Source organism: Phyllostomus discolor, chromosome 11 (assembly GCF_004126475.2).
Source record: "Phyllostomus discolor isolate MPI-MPIP mPhyDis1 chromosome 11, mPhyDis1.pri.v3, whole genome shotgun sequence".
NCBI classification, from domain to species: domain Eukaryota; kingdom Metazoa; phylum Chordata; class Mammalia; order Chiroptera; family Phyllostomidae; genus Phyllostomus; species Phyllostomus discolor.
The window spans coordinates 41,452,594-41,477,607 of record NC_040913.2 but is presented as its reverse complement, the minus strand read 5'-3'; the positions used below and the strand labels follow the sequence as shown (position 1 = coordinate 41,477,607).

Here is a 25,014-nt window from a genome sequence, read left to right as displayed (position 1 = left end):
GGAGATAACCAGATCAAAGGGCAGCCGACAGAGTAGGGGCTCAGTGACAAGGTGTGGAGGTGACTCAGGTTCCTGGGTGTCCTGGTCCTCTCAGGGCCATCACATGCTCCCTGGTGACTTCCTCTTTCCTCACAAACTGGCCATGGGGAAGTCCCCACTGGGTGCTATAAAAAGCCCCTGGATTCTGGGCAGAAGCCAGCTGCTCCTGCGAAAGCACAAGATGAGGCCCTGTCTCCCCTTCCTTCAAGCCTTTTTTTTCCTTCTCAGCCCACTTGCAGGGGCTGCAGAAGATTTGGGGCTTTGGGGAACCTTGGCCTCTTACCCCAGCCCCAGCCCCAGCCCCAGCTCCTTACCTCTCACTGAGTTCACCTCTAACTTCGTCTCTGGCTCTGGCTCCAGGGCGGGCATCGGCTACTACTCCGGATCTAGTGGCGGTGGCAGTGGCGGTGGCAGTTCCAGATCTGGTGGCTCAGGATTTGGTTCTAGCTCCGGATATCGTTCTAGTTCCGGGACCCGGGTGAGTAGGCCTCAGAGTCTGAGAGTTGCAGTCATCCCCTTCCTCTTGCTTTTTGGGGACCGGAATATAATTTCATGGATGGCTGGACCTGAACACTCTAAAAGATTTACGACTCCCCTTGTTAACTGTAGGTGCCAAGGAAATGAATTAAAACCTGGGTGAAATAATTAAATTGTTAGCAAGAGAGATGACATCTCAGTTCAGGAAACAATCTAAGCTTTACAGAGGCTCTCTAACCCGGCTGCATTTTAGAATGGAGAGAGGGGTGGAAAGGGTACTCTAAAAGTAGAGATGCCCAGGTTTTGTCCTGGATGAGAGCTGTTTGGGAAGCAGCTCTGCCAGTAGTAGCTCCAGAAAAGTTTGTCCAATTGATTTACTGCCCAGCAGAGACCCTGCAGGTGGTGAAGGATAGCCCTGGAGGGAGGGAGAGCCACAGTGATCTGGTTGGAGCTCTGACAGTCTCCCTGAGCCTGTTTTGTAAAGGAGATGGGTGACAGAGGTAGGGGGAGGAGCCATTGGTCTCCAGGGAAGTTCTATTACACATACATATTTCCCTGGAGGAGTAATCGTTCTTTTTCAGTCTTCCTTATAGGGAATTTTTAGAGCCATTTCCAGCTGAAAACAACAACACAAGTAGCAACAAACAAACAAATCAACAAAGCCAACCAGGTACTAGAGGCTACATCACTAGAATGTGTAGTGAGCCCAGTTCTTTGCAATGAGTCCTATGGACCTACCTTAAGGAAATAGGAAAAGGTGTGGAGGGATGAGAAGTTAGGGAGCAAGAAGAAGTTCCTCATTCACTGCCTACATGAGCTCTGGGCCTTCCAGTAGGAGCTTTGCTCTACAAAACCTAGGCTTTCCATGCTAAGGGGTGACTTAGGATGGAGGAGTCTTAAATCCTCCAGAAACCATCCCCCTGCATTTCTATGATCTTTACTCAGAAGTCAGGTCTTACATGATCATGTCTGAATGGAAGGGCCAACAGGAAGAGAGGAGGAAAAGGCTTTTGTTTGTTTTTTTTTACCATCAAGAATACATAGGCAATAAAAATGTGTTGATTAAAATGGTTTTGATAGGACCCAGATAGAAATGTCAGCAGGTGTTCATTGGGTGCCTAATAAATGCCAGGACTTTGTCAAGTGCATAGTATATATCATCTTATTTAACTCTAAGAGGTAGATAAAATTAATGATCCCATTGTAGAGATGTGAAAATTGAGGCTTAGAGAGGCGAACTCATTGACATAAGGTCACTAAGACAGCAAGTTCCATAGCTCAAACTGTCTGCCCATATTCTCCCCCATCTCTCTCTATGTAGCTTACTGTATTTTCAAAGCAGATAGATGAAAACTGCTTATTTTTAAAAGGAGACTGCTTTGGGAATCATGAATATGTCTAAAGTTTCTTTGCAGCCAGAACTGAGATACATCATTTTATTTCATTTAAATGCACAATTTCCCCAGAGATGATTAGATTTGTTCACATTTTTTTTAAAAAGTGAGATAACAATAATAATTTATTTTGAAACTTAATCACCAATCAGAAATCAGTATTTGAGTAAGATGATCAGTTAAAATAAATAGAAAATAAAATGTAAGCCAAGAAACAGAAATCCAAAATGCCTATTGTTTGATAAGGTAATAAATATTTAAAAGTAGATAAGAAATGCTAGTTAAATTGCACTTAGAGGTTTCAATCTCTTTCCTGGTTTACTTATCTTCCTCTGGCGAGTCAATATTACAGCTCTAGCTTCTCTTCACAGCAAACTATAAGGTGTCACTTCCACCAGAAACCCAGTTTTCCAGGGCTGGCTGTCACTTGATGAGCTCTTTGGAAAGTGGTGGAAAACCCCTTTATAACTGTCATTGAGCAAGTTCCAAATGTATCATTTTCTGTACTTTGAAAATGTTGAGTACCATTATTTTATGCCTTGAATCTTCACAGGCACTTAGACTTGGCTGCTAATTAGAGCCAATTGCCACCTCAAATCACAGATGTGAGTCACACCTTCTGCTGTAGTGTTCAGAAACTCTACATGCCTCAGATGCTGCCTACCCCCCCATCATGAAGGGGCTGCTCTCAGGATCCTCATTTCACAGATGAGAAAATGCTCCATGCTTTGCTCCATACAGTAACTGGCAGAGTCAGAAAGCAAATGAGTCATGTGTTTTTGTCATCAGGCTAAGGGGCTTGTCGAAAAAAAAATAGACAATTCTCATCATGAAAATGGGCCTGATTCACAGGGCAGGAATCAGTTCTTGTCTATCTCCCTACCACCAGAGCCTGGCACGTTGTAGACACCAGTAAATGTTAATTGAACACATGCCGAGTGAGTGAGCACCTACCAGAATATGGTGTCTTGTGGGGCACACAGGATCCTATTTACCCTCCTCAAGGGGAGTCACATACTCTCTCAATAACCAAAGGGACAGGTGCTTGCCTTTGTCTTCCATTCCCTGTGTTACACACACATGGAGTTTAAGCATTCACCACAGAGAGAGACGCATCACCATTAGCTTCATTGTCTTTGAATGCAAGGAGCAGAAATATCTCTAATGGGAGGCACTGATCAAACTTATGGCCCATTTTGATGTCAGCTGAGCACGCTGGACTGATGATAAGCAGGATGGCAGCTGGGGAGTCCACAGCCCCGGGACAGAGATGTTCAATAGAAGCCGGGGGAATGACTGTCAGCAGGGCTCATAATGATTTGCCTGCCTTTCAGGTGAACTTCAGGACTAAAAGTTGTTAGCTAGTGGTTTCTAGTTGATTGTCTGAGACTGCTTGATGATCTCCAGTGTTCTCTGAGTTGACAGAGCTTTTCAGAGAACTTGAAGAATGGTCCAACCCTGTCTTGTGCAGCTAATTAACCTTCCCTTGTCAAAATGCAATGCAAGACTTTTTTTTGGCAGACAGTTATTATAGTAAGCTATTTCTTCAAAAGTCCATGATATATTGGCCCTTCTGTAAAAGTCTTGGCATACTTGAGTTGGAGCCTTTCTGCCTTCAGAGGGAATGATAAAGCTGGTTCCAAGGGAAGTTGGCCTCTGTGACAGGTTCCCAGTATGATTCGTCCAGTCCTTATTCATGTACCCTCCTCCCAGGCCTGGTATTCAGCATAAACCTGCTTGCTCCTACTCCTTACTCCTCAGCTCCTGCAGGTGTGGGTGAGACTGGCAAAGAAAATTGAAGCCATTGTCAGGAATTCACTTGGCATAGATAGTTTGGGGTACAGATTTATGTATATATCTGCTCATCCTAAAGAAGATTAGGTTAACTTAACAAACAACTTAGTTGCCAGAGATCACTGATGGAATAAATCTTGATTATATAAGTATCTAGGTCCAGCTTGCTTGAGAATCATGGAAGTTGGTGGACATTAAATGCACAGGACACACAACCTTAGCTGCAGCCAGCTGACCTCCTCAACTTTGGGGGTGTAGCTTGGGTCTCTTTCAGACTCTGCAAACCATTGCTCTTGTTGGTTTCAGACAGAGACACTTCCTGTCGATGTTCTACAGGTGGGCTTTGGGCTGGTTGTCAGATTAGACCATTGAAAGGTACAGCCAGTCAGCTGCCAAGAGTTACTCTGTCAAGCAATAGTAGTAATAAAAAAATGTTAATTGTGGTGGAATCCCCTTAAAGAAGTTCAAAGGGGACAAAAGAGAAACAGGATATTTCAAACCTGTCATTTTAAAATATGCAGTAGCACTGAAGTGTGAGCCTGAATATTTTAAAGAAACATTAAATATTTTAAAGTGACTTTTCTGAAACTTAAATTATTTTTATCCTCACCTGAGGACATGCTTAGAGAGGGGAGAGGAGGGAGAGAGAGGGAGAGAAACTTTGATGTGAGAGAGAAATATCGATGGGTTGCCTCCATATGCACACTGCCCAGGGACAAACTACAACCTAGATGTGTGCCCTGACTGGGCACTGAACCTGTGACCTTTCGGTCTATGGGATGAAGCTGCAACCAGCTGAGCCACACTGGCCAGGGTATAAGCTGGAAAACTTTTTAAAAATTTGCATAAAACCTTCAAACTCATATATTGTTCAGTTTTTAACAAATGGCTGGTTTGTTTCCATTTTGAAGGATGTTAATTATACAGTTTCCCAGGTGAGGACAAGATGTGAATTTGCGTTGTATATTTGCACTGTAACCCATATCCTTGATGTTTTTCTCATTCCAATGGGGATGAATTGGCTTGGGGTTTGGGTAAAGCAAGGAAAAGAAAATGAGTAAGTAGAAGGAAAAGGAAAGTAACATTTACTGATCACCTACCCTGTGTCAGGGACTTGGTTTACACTATGCAGTTAATCTGGAGGATAACCCTGGGAAACAGGTTCTCTTTGACAGGTGTGGAAACTGGAACTTAAAAAGGGTTCATGTTCAGTAAGTGATAGACTTGGAATTTAAAGTTAGACTCTCGTCCATTCTTTATTTTCCTATCCTTACATGGGGACAGTAATAATTTCTTTTAAGCCTCCTCAGGAAAGGCATTATCTTTTAGATAAAGGTAGCTGACACAGTGGTTTAGCCAAACAGGTGAAGATGTGGCTAAAATTCTAATAGTATTTACTACCTGTGAAACGCGGTGGTTTTAGCTAGTTCCTATGATTCTATTCATTTATGTATTGGATTCCACTTGCTCGCCTCTAAGCACTTTTTTGACAAGCCAATTTCTGTCACCCTAGTTGCCAAAAAGTTCATTTCTCCGCTTGTTACTGATGTTGAACTTATTTTTATTTACAGTCGTTCTCCAATTTCACTGGCTCCAAGGATGACCACGGGACCTGCCTGTGCTCCCTCACCCTGCCAGACACCACCTTTCCGGTGGAGAGGGTGGAACGCTTGGAAAGCACAGCTCTCATTCTCTCCCAGAAGTTTGAGAGCGAGCTTTCTAAAGTAAGTAATTTTCCCTTTTCAAACACTACCTCAATTAGGATGAGCAAAACACTTCAGAAATTAATTTATTGGGATAACATTGGTTAATAATATTATGTAATTTTCAGGTGCACATTATACTTCAACATCTGTATACTCTATAGTGTGCTTACTACCCAAAGTCTACTTTCCTTCTGTCACCATATATTTGACTTCCTTTACCCACCTCATCCCTTTCCCCCTGAAACCACCATTTGGTTGCCTGTATGTCTGCATTTCTTTTTGTTTGTCTCATTATTTCACAAAACACTTTTTATTCAGGACTTTGTAAGCAGCTGTTCTTTACTGAATCAAAGACAGCACGTTGGCATCCTATGGAGGCTTTAGCGTTCTGGTACAGTTATGGAGTTCTTTCAAGCAGGAAAAAGGGGACACGGGGAGCAAATGGACAGAGATTATTCATGCTGTGGATAGACGCCCTTCAGCACTGCAGTGCTCCTGCAGTTGGAAAGAGGTTTCGAGCTCTCCCTGCAAACCCCAACCCTATAATTGTTTTTGTTTTGTTTTGTTCTCTTTCTTTTGGTCTTCTTGGTCTTCCGTCTACTTTGCTTTCTTTTCTCTTCTCTATCATCTTTATGTTTTATTTTATGTTCCTTCTCTTTTACTGTTTTTCCTATTCCTATTCCTTTACTCCTTGTCTTTTGTTCTTTATTTCTCCCCTTGCCTCAGTCTTTCCCTCATGCACCCTCTTAATCTTTCTTTCCCTTCTTAAGTTTTTGAAACTCTTTTTGGTTTTCTATTAGTTTTGGAAGGCCCCTTCTCTTTATCTTCCTGTTTCTTCTCCTCCCCTACTCCTGCAAATCTTCTGCCTATTATCTTTCTTCTTTCCTCCCTTTTTCTTTCTCTTCCTCTTATTTCCTCTTTCCAATGTACTTTCTTTCCCCCAGCCACTGTCTTTTTTGGGATAATTAGTTTTGATTATCATCTACTGTCTCATGGGAACATTACTTAGACATGTCCAGCATTAGACCAAAATTGAAGGCTTCCCTGGGAATTTGAATCAAAACTAATAGGTCACTCAGCCTTGGTAAACAAAAACCTTGACTCAGCCCCCTGATTAATGCTTTTCTCTAGTGGAGGAAGTTCTCCTACAGGGCTTGCCATTCTCTGAACTGGCTGGAGCAAGGAGACTTTGCATTCCAGTTTTGACCCTTTCTACCTTTTAAGCCAAGTTAAAAATCAGTTTGAAAGGCTCCCATTTTCTGCACAGGTGGAGTTCATGCTAGGCTGTAATCACATTATACATTATTTAATAACACTCCATTAATTTACAAGGAGCGCTGGCCTTCCTATAAGATTCAAAGTAAGTTTTCCTGAGATATTTAAGTTTAGCTACCACAACATCCAGCATAGTTATCTTCAAAAAAATTTTGGTGAGGCTAATACCCTGCTTTCAACCTGAATTGGTAGATAAATATTCTAAATATAAATGAGTGTCCAGGAAAATGTGTTTGACTACTTTTGGAATCTAGCTTTTTAAGAAATAAATGTCCTTGAATTAATCAGCAGAAAAGGCACAGCACTAAATTATAAATTCCAGTCATTAATATTCATAGCCTTATTCCAGCATAATCAAGTGCAGATAAGAATTTATGCATAAAAACATAACAAGTGGAGGATAATCCTAGGTAAAGATCTTTTCAGTTAGAGTCATTGCTTTGAAATGGGGCAGACTATTGATTTGCATGTCTTTTCTGCTGGCAGCAGTGTGAAGGGCAGCATGAAACCCCATGCCGCTTCAGGGAGAGTATGTATCTTGCCAGGTTTGTGAGTGTGGGATGTTTAATTCCAGTTCTGTGAGTGGGGCAGGTGGTATCTGCCTTGCTAAGAATTGGCAGGGAGAAAGTGCGGAGTAGGTGGGAAAACTTTTGGTTGTGAAAATGTCAGTAGCTTGTCCTAATAAAATCTGGTGATTGAGGCCTAAGAAAAGAATAGCCCTGACTGTTGAAATTTGCATAATACATCAGTGTGACGGGTGATAATAACAATAACAGTAACATGTTATGTTTGTGCTTTTCTAAATGCTTCCATTTCTATTCTTCTTTCAAAGCAGGTATGTTTGTGTTTTCCTAACTTTAGGGATGAAAAACTGAAGTTCATAAAGGGAAAGGGACGTCAATGTTAAATGCCATTCCTTTCTGGGCAGGTTGGGAATTTGGGTCTTCAGAATTAATCCCAGTTCTCTTTTCTCTCAACCATACTGATACCATCCCCCAGTGCAAACCCAAGAGGAGAGGCTCTGGGTCACTAATGACTTCAAATCTAAAGTTATCTCTTCAGCTAAGAGCTTTTGAATTTCCAGGTGAATTATTATAGCTGTCTCTAGGTTGCCTTGGAAATCACCATTTATCTAGAGGCCTGGGGGAATGCCCATTTAGGCAGGCCAGTAGAAAGGGTTTTGACTGCCTTACATTAATTCATTATCTGCCAGTACACAGAGAAGACTTATGTCTTTGTCTGAGATTCTGAAAGCATTTTATACTTTTTTGTTGTTTATAATATGTCCTCTTGTGACTATTCTTTGGAAGGGGATGACAAAAAAGGCAGCTCAGGATTTTATTTTCTCTGGAAGGTTATGGTCTTTGGGGCAAGTTATTTAATATCAAGCATTTGCTAATAGATTCTCATGCATGAGAAGGTTGAGGCAGCCTGTGAGACATTTAAGCAACCCATAAACAAACAACATTGATTGAGCAATGTTTTGTGTAGTGAAATATAATAAATTAAAAGGTCAGGTTGAAAAAACTGAAATACTGTTTCTCTAACAATTGCTGTAACTTACATGGTACCCATTATACTAGGCACTAATATATATTTTTAGTCTTCACAATAATCTTTAAGCTTGATACCGTTACTCCCAATTTATAGCAGGAAACTAAGGCTTAGAGAAATTAAGTGGGCAAATGCCCACTAAGTATTGGTCAGATTACAGTTTAGGAAGGTGTAGCTCCAAAGTGCTTCATGTGTCATGATGGTCAATTCAAGATTATTTAATCTTGTTGCATTTATTTTTGATGGTATATTAAAATGAGTATGCTGCAAAGTACATTTATTTATTTCAAATAATCTGGCCATAGTTACAACCACAGATTTTTGGGGAACTGGGAGAAACATGAGCTAGACTAATTCTTTAGCTTAATAGCCTGCTGCATTGTACCATATTTATTGCAGGACCACATTTATTATACAGAACAACACACATGTTCCACAAAAAAAAACCAAACAAAAAACAAAAAACTAAACAAACTTTGATTCTTAGAATGCATCAGTGACATATGTGTACACAATAAATATAACTGTGACTTCTGGCTTTTCCCAAAACTAAAGTCACATTTGAAAGGGATTTCAGACTGTCAGTGAGATTCAGGAAAATACGATGGGGCAGCTGATCACAGTTGGGAGAACTATGTGAGGTCCCAAGGTGCCTACTTTGAAGGGGACTGAGCTATCATTGTCCTTTATCCAATGTTTCTTATATCTTGTATCTTCTTCAGTAAATGTCTTTTTCATATTATATGGCTGGATACCTTCTGGACAGACCGTGTATACATATATATATATAACTTTTAACCTTCTTATCTGCCAAAATGTCACCAGCTTTATTATCCTCTGAGTGATGACACATCTGATGGCAGTGAGCATCAGTTGCCTGAGGAAATACACCAGCAGTGCTAAGGGCTGCATTTTCAACTTTCATTAAAATCCTCTTTGCCTGAAGCTCTGGCCCTTCAGGATTGTGGTCTATGAGTCTACACTAATTTGCGTGGTGGGGTTGAGTAGAAGGGCTAAAATGACAAAAGTTAAGGCTGCCTTCAGTAGTAAAAGGATTAGAGACCAACATCTGGCTCTGAATTCATCCAGGCATTATGGATCAGCTACTTGACATTAGCATAGTTTGGGGGGAAGTATTGCTTGTGTTTAAATTAAAAAAAAAGTAAAACCAGTAACTTTTAATGAACAGGTTTTTTAAAAGCCATGGCATTTCTTTTAGAGATCAGACACAGAAAGAACCACCAACTGTGTTTATTGAAATATCCATTTGGAGATTCCAATTACACAGTAAACCATCAAGGGAATTTTCGTAAGTATTTTAACTTAATGATCAGACATTCAAATGTATGCAACAAATGTGTAATTTAAAGGTCTGATTGCAATAATCAGTTCTTAGAATAAATGTGGGTTCACTTAATGAAATGAGCACTTCACAGTTGCACATATATTCACATATTGTGTAGTAAGTTGGGTCTTTATGCCATTTTGTAAAAGGAAAACGGACTCAAAACTCATTTCATATGGTGAACAAGGAAAGAATTCTACTTAGTGCATTTGTCCTTCTTCTAGAAAGTACGTAGAACAGTGCTTCTAAAGGGTGGAGGTGGTGGTGATTTTGTCCCTAGGGAACATTAAGGAATTTCCGGGACATTTTTGGTTGTCATGCCTGGGGAGTGGGTGGGTATTACTGGCATGTAGAGGCTAGGGATGATGCTAAACATCCTATAACACACAAGAAAACCTCCCACAAGAAAGAATGATCTAGCACCAAATGCCAGTAGTGCTGAGGTTGAGAAACTCTGATTTACAGCATGTGCATTAATGGGAGGAGGGAAGGCAAGAGACTCTGACTCAGACCAGTTTAGTTTGGAGAGGTAATATCTTCAAATATTAAATTAGAGATGAAAACATACTTGTGAATGATGATGACTCTGAAGCAAAATTATTTTAGTCTATGCAAGTGCAATATCTACTCTCTCCCCATTGAAGAAAAAAAAAGAAAATAAGTTCTTTTTAGTTTGTATTTGGTTAGGTTAAAAATATATTATGAAATATATTTTTGATCTATTTCTTAAAAAAATGATTGACAGCAATCAAATTGCCCCCAAGGATGTGGTAGTGGAGGAAACTATATGATATTACTCTGAGAACTGACTTGAGCTTTTTGACTTCCTTTCAGGTGAAGGAGTATATCCAATTAATCAGTATCTATGAAAAGAAACTTTCAAACCTAACTGTCCGGGTAGAGATCATGGAAAAAGACACCATTTCTTACACTGAATTGGACTTTGAGCTCATCAAGCTAGAAGTGAAGGAGATGGAGAAACTGATCATCAGGCTGAAGGACAGTTTTGTTGGAAGCTCAGAAATTGTTGACCAGCTGGAAGTAGAGGTAAGAGGTGAACTTCTCAATGTACTGTTAATAAGTGTCTTCAGTTATCAGTGTTAGGACAAGAATATATGAATCTCTTCTGACTTCTAAGTCTGTGCTCTCTCATGACCATGTGAAATATTCCAGTGTTCTGCCAGAAATGGACACCTGTCTTTGACTAAAATGTTAGGCACAATTGGAAGATACTGACTGAGGAGCAGATGTCAGTTAATAATCAGGGTTCTGTCCCAGAACCAAATGGCCTTTTAGTATCTCTAGAAAGGAGATGATATGAACAACTTTATGGCCAAGTTAGGTCAAGTGCCTTCTCTGTTCTGTATTTATCCTCATGGGACTAGAAAGCCACAATTTACCTGATTTTGGACTTACTAGGTCGGTTTCTTCTTTTGAATGATCACATAAATCTTTGATCCCTCTTGGAACTTCTCTTACATACTGGCAATCCTCTTTTCTTCCCCCATGTTTTTAAAATATATTTTATTGATTATGGTATTACAGTTGTCCCATTTTCCCTCTTCACTCCCTTCCACCCTGCACACCCCCACCCACCCACATTCTCCCTCTTTAGTTCATGTCCATGTGTCATACATACAAGTTCTTTGGCTTCTACATTTCCCATACTATTCTTACCCTCCCCTGTCTATTTTCTACCTACCATCTATACTACTTATTCTCTGTACCCTTTCCCCCTCTCTCCCTCTCCCACTCCCCTGTTCCTATACCTCCATGTGATCTCCATTTCTGTGGTTCTGCTCCTGTTCTAGTTGATTGCTTAGTTTGTTTGTGTTTTAGGTAGGGTTGTTAAAAATTGTGAGTTTGCAAAAATAAATAAATAAAATCTTTAAAAAATTGTGAGTTTGCTGTCATTTTACTGTACATATTTTTAATCTTTTTCTTAGATAAACCCCTTTAATATTTAATATAATAAGGGCTTGGTGGTGATGAACTCCTTTAACTTGACCTTATCTGAGAAACACTTTATCTGCCCTCCCATTCTAAATGATAGCTTTGCTGGATAGAGTAATCTGGGATGTAGGTCCTTGCCTTTCATGACTTCAAATACTTTTTTCCAGCCCCTTTTTGCCTGCAAGGTCTCTTTTGAGAAATCATCTGACAGTCTGATGGAAACTCCATTGTAGGTTACTGTCTCCTTATCTCTTGCTACTTCTAGGATTCTTTTTCATTTTTATCTTGGGTAATGTAATTATGATGTGCCTTGATATGTTCCTCTGTGGGTCCAGTTTCTTTGGGACTCTCTGAGCTTCCTGGACGTCCTGGAAGTCTATTTCCTTTGCCAAATTGGGGACGTTCTCCTTCATTATTTGTTCAGATAAGTTTTCCACTTGTTGCTCTTCCTCTTCTCCTTCTGGTACCCCTATAATACGGAGATTGGAATGTTTACAGATTTCTTGGAGGTCCCTAGGCTTCTCCTCATTTTTTGAATTCTTGTTTGTTCATTCTTTTCTGACTGGATGTTTCTTCTGGTCCGCACTGTTGATTTGAGTCCATTTTCTTCCCTTCACTGTTGGTTCCCTGTACATTTTCCTTTATTTCACTTAGCATAGCCTTCATTTTTTCATCTAATTTGCGACCAAATTCAACCAATTCTGTGAGCATCCTGATCACCAGTGTTTTGAACTGTGTATCTGATAGGCTGGCTACCTCTTTGTTGCTTAGTTGTATTTGTTCTTAAGCTTTGATCTGTTCTTTCACTTGGGCCATTTTTTTCTGTCTTGATGCACCTGTTACATAGTGAGGGGTGGAGACTTAGGCGTTCTATAGGGAGGGGTAACCTGCATCACTGGGTTGTGATGCAGTATGTGAGTCAGGGATCCAGAGGGAAAAATGGCTCTTGCTCCACTCTCTGCCGGGTTTCAGTCACTTCCCCAGCTTCCCCCAAGCAAATTCGGCTTCTCCTGGTACTGATTCCTGTGTGGGTGGGTTTGTGTACATTCTAGGACCCTGTGTGTCTCTCCAGTGAACTCTTGTGAGGCTGGGAGTTCCTGTTCCCCCTTTGTTTTGCCTGGTTCATCTGCATGCAAATGTGGGACTGCCCAGTCTGCCAGCCAGCCGCAGCCTTGCTGTGAGTCCTCTCCTCCCCGGCTGCCAGACTCTGCTCCTCCTACCGGTCTGGATGAATGTTTCTTCTTTAACTCCTTGGTTGTCGGATTTCCATACAGTTCCACATCCTGTCAGTTCTGGTTGTTTTATGTTTTTAAATTGTTGTCCTTCTTTTGGTTGTGAGAGGAGGCACAGTGTGTCTACCTATGCTTCCATCTTGGCTGGAAGTCCTGGCAACCCTTTTTAAAGGAGTTTTGTTTGAGTATGTTTTAGTGAAGCCTTTTAAACTCTGTAGATAAAGACTGTGGCTGGGTAATTTATATCAATGAGAATTTACTAGCAGTCATGGCATGGGCTATAATTGAGAATTCTAGTTACATGTTTTATAATTTAAGTTTTCACTATTTTTCATCATTCATTAGAAAATTAATTATGATACAACAGGAGTAAATATGAGTTTATAGGAGAAGGTTATTAGAAATGAACTTTAATGGACATTTGTGGATGCTTAGAATGAGCCTGTGCTCTATTATTAAAGCTGTTAAAATCTTTGCCATTTTCTTCTTTTCATACACATCTGCCTGAGATCTGACAGGCATTCATGCTAAACCATAAAATGTATTCTTCCATATGAAACCATTCAGAATAATCTCGGGTGTATTCTCTAGCAATGTTTCACTAAGTGACAAATTCAGTCCTGGAGTGTTTATGAAAGAAATTGCACAATAATATAAAGTCACTCTGAATTTTTATCTCCTTAGATAAGGAATATGACTCTCCTGGTAGAGAAGCTTGAGACACTGGACAAAAACAATGTCCTTACTATTCGCCGAGAAATCGCGATTCTGAAGAAGAAGCTGAAGGAATGTGAGGCCTCTAAAGTCGAAAATGTCCCTGTCGCCCCACCTCGTCCCCCTCCAGGTAAGCATACCATATTTCTACCACTTGAGCCAGGCCTCCAGAAGCCTAGGTTGGGATGGGAAGGGATTCAGGGTTGTAACCCTGAAGCAAGGATGGGCGTTTTGCCGTTCTGAGCATACCCTTCCATCTTCTAAATCCCCTTCCCTAGGAGCTTGACAAACTATTACATTCTGGAGCTCACAGAGGAAAAGCACAAACAATGAGTTGATTTAAAACAAATGCAGCTCCACACGTTACACATATCCCCTTTGCATTCACTAACAGGACAAATATCCCTCTGGTGATGGAGCTGCTGTCAGGGGCCTGGTGAAAGCCCCTGGAATCTGCATGGCCTCCTCACTGCCTGTGGATTGTGAGGGCTGATTGGCTCCTTTATCTGATGAGCTGGGATAATGACTTGAATCTTCCTTTCTTTCGCTCTCCTACCCTTCCTCCTTCTGCCTCTTTATTTTTCCTCTGTGATTTTCTTTTTATTCTTCTCCTCTTACAAAAATTTTTTAATGTCCACAAATTTTTAAAAATATGTTATTAATTTTAGAGAGAGAGGATGAAAGAGTGAGAGAGAGAGAGAATGGGGGAGAGAGAAACATCAGTGTGAGAGAGAAACACTTATCAGTTGCCTCCTGTACATACCCTGACCAGGAATCAAACCTGCAGTCTTTTGGTGCGCAGGATGATGCTCCAGTCAACTGAGCCACCCAGCCAGAGCTCCTTTGTGCTTTTCTAAAATGCATGTTGAGCGTCCTGAAGTTCTGTGAGGATTTAATGGATGGCCTCACATGTCCTGTACTTGTGGGTGTCTCCTGTGGTCCCCTGTGGACTGAGCTCCTGGGAGACAGGAATGACATCACATTCTATAAGGAATCACCCTTGAGGTCCAGTATAACGCAGAGGTGGGGTGCTTAGTAAATACCTGGTGAATGCAAATGGAGGCAGTGGGCTGTAGAAGTCAGGAGCATGGCTTTGGGACCCCAGAGACCTGAGCTTCCCACCTGTGTGGCCACAGTGAAAAGATCCTCAATCTCTTCATGTATAAAATGGGAGAATAATAGTGCTTGCCTTGCAGGGTTGCTGTGAGAGTAATGAAACAGGCTCAAGGAGCTCAGAGCTCTTATGATCGGCACTTACACAGTGGCAGTTGTTATTATTACTATTGAAGATAATTGAAGTGAAAACCTTGCTGCGATCAAAGACAGTGCCAGGTCCTTGTGTGCTTCAGCACATCCCTCCAGGTGAACTAAAGCCAACCTCTCAGCCTCAGCATTCAGCCCTGTCCCTCAGAGACGCCTTGTCACAGAGAAACAATGGCTACAGGTCCTGAGCATCTCAGCCTGAGTGCGGATTGTATCTTTTCATCACTTGGTCAGCGCTTGTTATTTTCATCAATTCCTATTGTCACAACCTGCTTCTTTTTAGGCCTTGTGTTTCTGGATCCTTGTCAGTGTAGCTGGCTTGTTTAAGGCTTTAATTACTACCATAGTTATCAGCCTTTTGGTCCTGTTCAGGGGACTCTCCCTCCTTCTGCAGTTGGGAATCTGTCATAGTCTGACATTCCAGAGGAGGTTTAGGACAAAGGCCATGTTCTGTTCTTTGTAACAAAGTGAGGCTAAATTGGGTCTGGGATCAGCAGTGCCAACACGCATTGTAAATGAGCGCTTATTGTGCTGCGCCACCAAGGGCTCCCTGAGGGCAGGAGTTGAAGCAATGACAACCTGTGATAATACCTGAGTGAGTCTTTCTTCCTTCCTTGTTTAATCTTAGCAAGTCTCCCTCATGGAATAGATTTTTCCAGCACAGTTTTCTATACATCTCTTAGAATAAGGACATTTTAGAGCAGAATGAACATTCCAGGCTATCTGGCTTAGACCCATCATTTCTCAGAGGAAGGGACTTACATGGTGAGGATTCTGCTTTTCCTGAGGCCACACAGGGAGTGACAGACCTGTGGCTGGAATGCAAGGTCCCTCCCTTCCCAGTCCTCTCAGTACCTAGAGTGTCAGGTGCCAATAAAACTAAAGGGCAGTGGTGAGGGAGAGAGAACACTGCTTACTATCTAAGGAGGAAAACAAGGGAGCTGTTGGGTTATTTTTATTAGGATATTGTTTTCCTTAGAACTTTCCCCTAGGTCCTCACACTTAGACTTTTGCCAGCCATACCAGCTCAGCTGTGTTGTTTAAGTGAAGTGGACCTAGATTTCTTCTCTCTTTCCTAAAACCTTGGCTGTACCTGGATCCTGGCCAAGACGCTTGGCCCTCCTCCAGCTTTGTTCATATTATATTTATGATGTTTATATTAAACTGACTTTCTGTCATGTTTTAAAATCAATTTCTTTCACTTGCTCTCTTTCTGTTTAGGTTGGTTGACAATGCAATATTGAAAAATCCCCAGGCACCACCAAGTTGTGAGCCTGTGGAGACTTTAATTAAAGTTCCTCACTATTATGGGACTTGAAAATCTGGCCTCTTTGCTTTTAGGACTGCAGAGTTGCATAGAACAAAAAAGACTGGACACGTGTTTCAGCTATGAAGTAATTCTGTGCTCTCTTGTCCCCTTCCTTGCAGCTGTGGTTTGCTACCCCTGTGGTCAGCTTGATCTTAGAACCAGGACATGTAGTAAGGGTTCAATAAAGTCCATTTAACACTTGGTTTATGCTGCAAATGCCATCTTTTTCTGCTTCATTTCTTAGATCTTCCTAATCAAAAATAATTGGCCTTCTGCTCATTAACTTTTTTCCCCCCGAAAACAACTGACTCTGTCTCTCTGTGCTTTTCCCCTGAATGAATCTAAATGACTGCATAGCCCAAATGTGATGGAAATGCTCAAGGGCTGAGCACCATAGTGCTTGGCAATGCTAGGCTCTGTGCTGACACATGTAAGTGCTCGGGAAATGGTTGGTGGTTGACCAGGGTATGGAAGATTTGGGGTGACCTGCCGAAGTCCCAAGCTTAGGGAAGAGGAGAGTGTTGGGTAGCATATATCCAATTATTCAGAGTCAATTTAGCCTTAATTATTTTATGATTACTATTGTTTTAATTGCCTAATACTCACAAATCTATTTCTTCTCCTCTTGGCTCAAAGTTCACTTGCCCAGGTGAGAGAGCATATTGATAGATCTAAGATTAAATTTCCTCTGCAGACATATAATATTTGGCTTTAAAGAAAAATGCTAACCATGATATTTAAAAAACCCAAGTTACAGTATTTTAAAATCTCATCATGTGGCTTCCCAGGATATTTTCAGAATGTCATGGCAATGTCTAATGAATTACATGGTGAAGAGACTGACAACCAAAGCTACCATAGTGTTAAAGATTCAAAAAAAAAAAAAAGATTCCTTGAATTATATTCTGTGAACACCAAGGTCTTTTAAAAATTTAGATATATAGTAGGGTAGAGGGCTGGTGTTTTATCAGTATGAGTAAGTAAGCTGGATTTGAGAGATTTGGTTAGTCTTTCATTTCTTTATTCTACAAACACTGTAAAGCTGGCCCTATTCTTAGTATTGAGGTCACCAGGATGGGTTCAAAGCTACTATCCAGGAAGGGAGACAGTCACATGTACCTTCAATGGTAACATCATGTGAGTATGCTGCTGCTAGTTACCATTTAGTGAGCACATGTACCTACTTTCTCTGTATTTTTCCTAATAGTCTTGCAGAGTAGGTATTATTCTTTTTCTTTTAACATGAGGAAACTGAAGTTCAGAAGGTTAAGTAACTTGCTCAAGGTTACACAGCTAGTAAGTATTGGAGTCAGGACTGAACTGGAATCTGTGTGGTAATATTTTCACTACACCAGGTTGCCTTGCATAGATGCTCTAAGAGAGAGAGGTACACCTGTGATTCCTGGAGTGATAAGAAGGTTCCAACAACTCACCAACCTGATTAATACCAAACTATCTTTTCTTTCCTTACTATGAAGGAGCTAAAGTGGTACTTTTGCTCTCAGTTCTATGCTGTGTCCTCTCACCAGAAAATACAAAATGATTCATTATTTTTTCACAATTCTTGGGTCATGGCAGGACAATGGGTTGTTATATCAGTGGCAGGGTAAAGTTCAGATGGGATATGTAAGGAGGGGGATGCAGTGTCTCTAACATACTCTTGAAATGAAGGAAGGGACTGGGAGGGGGTGTGAGATAAGGAAGTGTGGGGAGACGCTTAGGGTGAATGTGTAGATAGGGTAGGGTTGGATACTCTGGTTGGGCTAGATGAGCAGTAGACACCGGCTGTCCATTTTAGTCTTGTTTCCAAGACTGTTTGCTGCCAGGAAACAGAAATTTGCCATAGCTTTTCATTGCTATAGCCACATCTGTAGTATTGGCAACAATGTTTAGTTTAGTTTTTTTTTTTTGCCTGTATTCACTTCTTTTTGACCAAAATGGTCCAAAGGAGACAGAGCATAAAGTGAAGATAACAAAAAATAACAGTATTTAGGAATGGTTGGGAGGTGAGCAAAAGAGATTTAGGGTCATACAGTTTTAATATTTATACCAGGTATAACTTTAATTTCCTCGCCAACATGTAAAATGATGAGCCATTACTACAATTGGTGCTCTAGTAGCAGTGATTTTAAAGAGAAGATTATTTTGGTTCATTCATATCTAAGTATTTACACATCTAGCACAGAGTAGTTTATTATCTTTAACCCCATGATAATGCTTGAGTTAGTTATATGCATCATAAGTTTTCTTTAAATATTTTGTTGCTATTGGCTTGGGATATTTCCTTTCCAGGAAGGCAAGATTCAATTAAGCAAACAGTTCCTAAGTCTTCTAACCTTCAAGAAAAAAGTGACTTTCTTTCATTTCCTCAGAGTGAAATGCAGTTGAATAAATAAGTTCTTGGGAAGATATTTTAACTAGAAAATCCAGTTTGTAGCATATGGAAACTTGAACAGTTTTTGTTAACGTTAAACTGAACACACTGCTAACTTTATTTTAATAATTCATGCATTGTTTCATAAACAAAAGCAAACAAGCATTCATCTGAGAGATCACTTTTAGGAGAATAAATAATAATTTATAATTTTATTTATTATTTCTTTAGTGGGAGCAGTCTCTCGGCTGAACACATGTTGCTTTTTTATTTATGAAATGGTGCATGCATTATTAAAATAAACCCATGGCTGTGTTCTGCTTAATGATATGCAAAATTATTTGAGGTTGGGTACAGAGTTGTTTCATTTTTCTACCTGTTGTATGGTTGGCTGGCTTTCCCACCAACTGCAGATTTATGAGAGCATTTAAGGAGCATGTATTTAATTCTGGGACCAAAAAGCACCAGCAGATTGGAAAAATAAAAGCAGGATTTCTAGTAATGGTTTTACCTCTGAGCAGTCCCTGAATGAGGCAGGGAGAGAGGGAGACATTTAGCAAGGAAGGGAATGGGTCAGAAACAGACACTTGGAGGCAAAAGTTTTGCACCCCTTGCCACCCACAATGCTAGCCTTGTGCAATTCTTTGGAGCTCTGCTTTTGGGTCCAGCTCACCACATATGCTCTCCATGGCTCTCTGATTCCCTCCATTTATTTTTGAGATGGGGAAGGGAAGGAGAAAGAGAGGGAGCGAAACATCAATGTATAATTGCCTCTAGCACACCCATACTGGGGATATGGCCTGCAATCCAGGCATGTGCCCTGACTGGGAATCAAACTGGTGATGCTTTGGTTCACAGGACTGCACTCAATCCACTGAGGTACACCAGCCAGGGCCCCCTCCAAGCATTTAAAGCCAGAGGCAGAGATTCAGGTTCTGTTTTCTTCTTCCTTTACCTGCTCTGCTCCAGGTGGCCAGATGAGGGAAAATGACCATAAATGTACTTGAGGTTGCATTTTTTTTGTTATTCAATAAATTATTCCACCCATTTTAAAGGGATTATTAAGATCTTAGAAATGTATATTTAACTCTTTGAATTGTTATAAAAATAAGGAAAATTTTTATTTTTTTTGTAGTTCAGAAATGGTTTTGGTTCATAGGCATTTTAGAGGAAATACAATGTAAACGGCCAATTGTCCAGCCTGAGTCATTCACCCAAGTGTTAGAGGGTATGTAGATTCAGTGAGTCTGTTCCCACTTGATCGTGTACATTGTGACAACAGTGTCAGAATGGGAATGATGAAGTACTTGCCTGCCATTCTGTGCTGCAGTAGAACACAGGTTATAAACAGGAGGACCCACGTTATAACTGAAGCAAGATGATCACCAAGTGATCTATGTGATGGGCTATGCTTTGGGCACAGAGCAGGCAATGTTGCCCTAAAATAATTCCCATGGCTTTTCAAGGCTGAAATCCCACCATTATAGTGCCATCTTTCTGTATCTTTAAAATACCATATTCAAAACTTCCTTTGTTAACATTAGCTTGGGACAGCACTGGCAAATGGTGTGGATATGCACTTGGGGTCCCATGGGAGGGCAGAATGGTGAAGGGAAAAGAGAGCTGCACAGGAAAGTCTTCTCCTTCATTACTGTTGATTCTCCCTGACCCTGGTGAATGGCACTTTCTGGCTTTATGGAAACAAGGTAAGATTCTGGAATCATCCTGCTTTCTTGATTTCTCTATGAGAAAAATGAAATAAAATACTATTTGAGAAGTGCTTCTTGATAGAAAAAATATATTAAATTTACCAAATCCCCCTTTTCTGAATTTGGGCCTCCCCTCTAACCTTGGTGGTTTCATTATCCTCATTTTCTAGCTTCAGAGCCAATCCACAGAAATGTAAGCTCATTCTCTCTAGAGCTGACAGTTGATTTGCACTGAGACTGAAACCAAGAGAGGTTTTGGCTCTTCTCCATCAGAACCACTGTTCTCATTGAACCTTGACCAGAAAAATGTTTATGGCTTCCTTTAGTTCTTAGGATACTAAACTGTTTGTTTCTTGTTCATTTTTTCTAAGAATGCTCTTTTTATTTTCTTGTTTGTTTAGGAAGCTGTGCTCATGGTGGTGTGGTGAATATCAGCAGACCTGCTGTAGTTCAGCTCAACTGGAGAGGTTTTGCCTTTAAGTATGGTGCCTGGGGTCGGGATTACTCTCCCCAGAATCCAGACAAAGGGCTGTATTGGGTGGCACCTTTAAATACAGATGGGAGAATCTTGGAATATTACAGACTCTATAATACACTGGATGATCTACTATTGTATGTAAATGCCCGAGAGTACCAGATTCTCTATGGTCAAGGTAGTGGTACAGTAGTTTACAAAAACAACATGTATGTCAACTGGTACAACTCCCGCAGCATCGCCAAAGTTAACCTGACTACCAACACGGCTGATGTGACTCAAACTCTCCCTGATGCTGCCTATAATAACCGCTTTTCATATGCTAATGTTGGTTGGCAAGATATTGACTTGGCTGTAGATGAGAACGGATTGTGGGTGATTTATGCCACTGAAGCCAGCACTGGTAACATGGTGATTAGTAAACTCAATGACACCACACTTGCGGTGCTAAACACTTGGTATACCAAGCAGTATAAACCATCTGTTACTAATGCCTTCATGGTATGTGGGGTTCTGTATGCCACCCGTACTCTGAACACCAGAAGAGAAGAGATTTTCTACTACTATGACACAAACACAGGGAAAGAGGGCAGACTAAACATTATAATGCACAAGATGCAGGAAACTGTGCAGAGCATCAATTATCATCCTTTGGACCAGAAACTATATGTCTATAATGATGGCTACCTTCTGAATTATGATCTTGTCTTTGAGCAGTTACCTCTCTAAACTGTTTAGGTGTTAGTGTGAGAGAGAAATAAAATGTTAGTTAAAAAAATGGTATTCTCCACTTTTTTAGAGACTTGCAGCGGGGATTAAGAGTATATTTGCTTAGTACTAATATTTGGGAGCATAATTCTACCATACTAGAGACATAAGATATTTGCCCTGATTTGATGAGTTCTCTTGAAAGCCATCTGCCTCCTGGGATGCATTTCCCTAGTGAAATAAAGTCCTTCTAGGGTGGGGTTGTCTGGGGTCTAGGGACATTATGAATCCAAGAAAGCCTTCAGTGAGGTGACATCTGGAAATTAAGAAACTTAAAGAGAACTCTATATGGCTTCTGGGGATACTTTGTACAGGTAAGAGAGCTCAATGACCATTCTCCTCCATGTAGCCTGACTAATTCTTCCATAGCTGAATAAAAACTGGAGCCAAATAAGGCAGATTAATACTTGAAGCTCCCTGAAGAACAAAATCTCTAACTTTGTTTTTCTTGCTAGCATCTGAAATGATGTTTTGTACAGAGCAGATAAGTAAATTTAGCATGCTTGTATTTTATCTGTAAAATGCACTGAGTTTTCTGGAGAAAGTCCCTTCTGCATATTAAATTGTACATTGCAAATCAACCCCATATGGATCTGGAAATGAGGCACTGGATTATTTTTTCCCCATTGTCTACTTATATAAGAATCAGTAGAACCCTCCTATTTTACTACTTTATCCCAAGGAAGCTTAGAAGATTGGAAACAGATTCACCAACCAATTTCCCCCACCTTCTTCCTACCTGCTGCTTTTTATACAAATTAGCCACTTTTTCTATGGAACTGATATAAAATAAAGTTACTTTTTTTCTCATCACAGACTTTTACTTACATGACTCTAAGACTGTAACAAAATCAGAGGGCAGTGATAAAATGACAGCATTTCTTGTTATATAACAAAGCCCTTGCAGCGTTTGTGACTTGTGTGAAGTCATGCAATTGTTTCATGCAGTTTTTGTCTTTAAGAGTGAAACTTGTAAGAAAATAAAATAAAACTTTATTTTACTTTTTTGAGGGAGAAATGTAGAAAACCTGCAGCAGGTACCTCGTAAATCAATGCAGTTTGAACAGCTTGTAGGTGTCTGTGCTTCTGTGCTTTTGGAGGCTTTATCATCTGGTCTTGGTCTACTTTCCTTTAATGCTCTCAAGTCCTGTTACAGAGTTGGCTCCTTCAATGCTGTACTCTTCCCCTTTTAATAAATGAGTAAGATGTGCTTTGAAAATTTTGTTGTCTTTTGTCTTATTTACTCTTTTTTTAAAAATTAGAAATAAAAACTCTTAACAGAATAGCTCATACTTTGCTGTGAGGTACAGAGAATGGCTACCTCCCAAGCAGCAGTGCCCGGTATACCATAGACATGATGGCAGACAACATTAATAGCTTTTAAAGGAGTCCAAAGCCAAGCTGGCTTTTCCATTTCCCTTTAAAATCCATTCTTTTTGGCAGCTTTTGTTGTATGAGACTGCACTATTTTCTTTTGGGATATGACTTTATGTACTTATTAATTTGCATGACTGACCTGATTATTGGCAATGTTATACTATATTTGTATGGCTTATGTTTCTTTTCCAAATGAGCCATTAACATGAGTCAGAAGCCTCTGAATCTTTCCCAAGCAGGAGGTCTGGTGCAAAAAGCAAAGGGACTAACTGACCATACTGGGGAGAGAGTACCTTTATCAAAAAGAATGTGTAGGGGATGGGTGACCCAGAGCTGGAAGGACACACAGACAAGGCTGGTATAGTTAGTCTTACTAAAATATTAATTTTTAAATTCGTGCCAAGCCCTTTGAGGCAGGTGGTAGCTGCAACATTTTGTATTTTAAGCCAGACTTCCCCCTGAATTTCAGAGCTGAGCACAGAGACAGGTATGGCCTTCAAAATGCAACAAGATATGAAGATAAAAACAGGTATGTCATGTGAGATAGAAGTTAAAAACAGCGATGTTATATTTAATCTGGCTCTAGGCAATTTTCCAGATGAATGTTTCTACTGAATACATAGTGTGACCTCTAAGATTTGGGAAAGGAGGCAGGAAGCCAAGGTAACTCTAGCAATCAGCTTCTTTCTTTTTCTTTTCTTTGAATCTATTGGGTGACACTGTTTAACAAGATTGCACAGGTTTCAGGTGCACAATTCTGCAACACATCATCTGTACATTCTATTGTGTGTTCACCACCCCAAGTCAGGTCTCTATCCATCACCATTTATAGCCCCCTATACCCTCCTCTGCCTCCCCGTCTCCAGCAATCACCACACTGTTGTCCATGTCCATGAGTTTTTTCTTTTTTGCTCAGTTCCTCCACTGTTCCTACCCAGACCCTCCTCATAACAGCTATCAGCCTGCTCTCTATGAACCTGTCTCTATTTTGCTTGTTAGTTTATTTTGTTCATTGAATTCCACATACGAGTGAAATCATATGATATTTGTCTTTCTCTGACTGGTTTATTTCACTTGGCATAATGATCTCCAGGTCCATCCATGATATTGCAAAGGGTAAGATTCCTTCTTTTTTATGGCTGCATAGTATGCCACTGTAGAAATATACCACAGCTTTTTTTTTATCTTTTATATATTCTTTTGAATTAGTGTTTTGGGTTTCTTTGGATAAATCCTGTGATTCCACTTCTGGGAATCAGCTTCTTATTTAAACTAGTACAGAAGAATTTGCCTGAAAATTCCCTTTAGAACCTTCTTCCCAGTGGATGTGGTGGATCAGCCAGCAGTGGCTGCCTGCAGGAAATCTCCCCTCTGGGAAGGCTAACAACTGACAGATTCAGGTTCCAAGGTTTACTGCAAAAAGTTACACAATAAAAATTCTAGCTCAAGATTTGTTAGCTAGGTTTCTTTTGGGAGAAAAAATTGTGTGCATATATTGAAATCAGCTTTATTCAGAGATAAGGTACATGGTATAATATGTCAATTTTAAGTGTATGATCAAACAAGTTTTGACAAATGTGTACCTTTTTTTTTACATTTTTACATACATTTTTTTGTGTGCAGTCTACCATAATTAGCATCAAAACCATTTCCATCATCTTCCCCAAAGTTTTCTTGTGCCATTTTGCAGTCAACTCTTACCCTCACTTCCTATCCACTGGCAACCACTGATCTGTTTTCTATCTCTATGGAATCATATGATATACAACCTTTTGAACCTGGCTTCTTCCGGTTTCCTCTTGGAAAAGAGAACTTGTAAGCTCGAATTACTCCAGGGGGTGACTGAGCATTACTAGTGGCTCTCAGGTTTTCCTACATTTTTATTATTTTTGGAGGGGGCAGGTGGGGGAATTTTGAAGAGCTGTGGTGACCTGTTTGCCTTTATAAGTGTTCCCTAGTGGTCTGGAATTGCCGGGATGGAGGGCATATCTAACTCTGGGCATCAATCAAGTCTACTGGCAGGGCTTTCCAAACCTTGAAAGTTGCCCTGCCACCAGATTTATTCAATATTTGTTCTCCAATCTCTACCCCTGTGCCACAAGTATCTCTACCTAGGTAAGTCCTGGTACTAATTAATGGTGCACAGAGGTTAAGAGTATAGGATTTGGAGTAAACCAAACTGCATTTGACTCTTGGCTCAGCTGCTTACAAGTGATATGCTGTTGAGGAGGTTCTTTGATTTTTCTGATACTCTGT

The 25,014-nt window shown here is 40.4% G+C and overlaps 1 protein-coding gene across 1 annotated transcript; it reads left to right on the top strand.

Annotated features, from left to right (window-relative positions):
• The first annotated feature begins 202 nt into the window (after positions 1 to 202).
• Positions 203 to 22,600, top strand: OLFM4 (olfactomedin 4). The gene is made up of 5 exons (XM_028526695.2): positions 203 to 517; positions 5,276 to 5,428; positions 10,419 to 10,631; positions 13,454 to 13,613; positions 20,540 to 22,600. The coding sequence occupies exons 1-5, from the start codon at positions 221 to 223 to the stop codon at positions 21,340 to 21,342; spliced, it is 1,626 nt and encodes a 541-aa protein (XP_028382496.1). The 5' UTR covers positions 203 to 220; the 3' UTR covers positions 21,343 to 22,600.
• Positions 22,601 to 25,014: the final 2,414 nt, after the last annotated feature.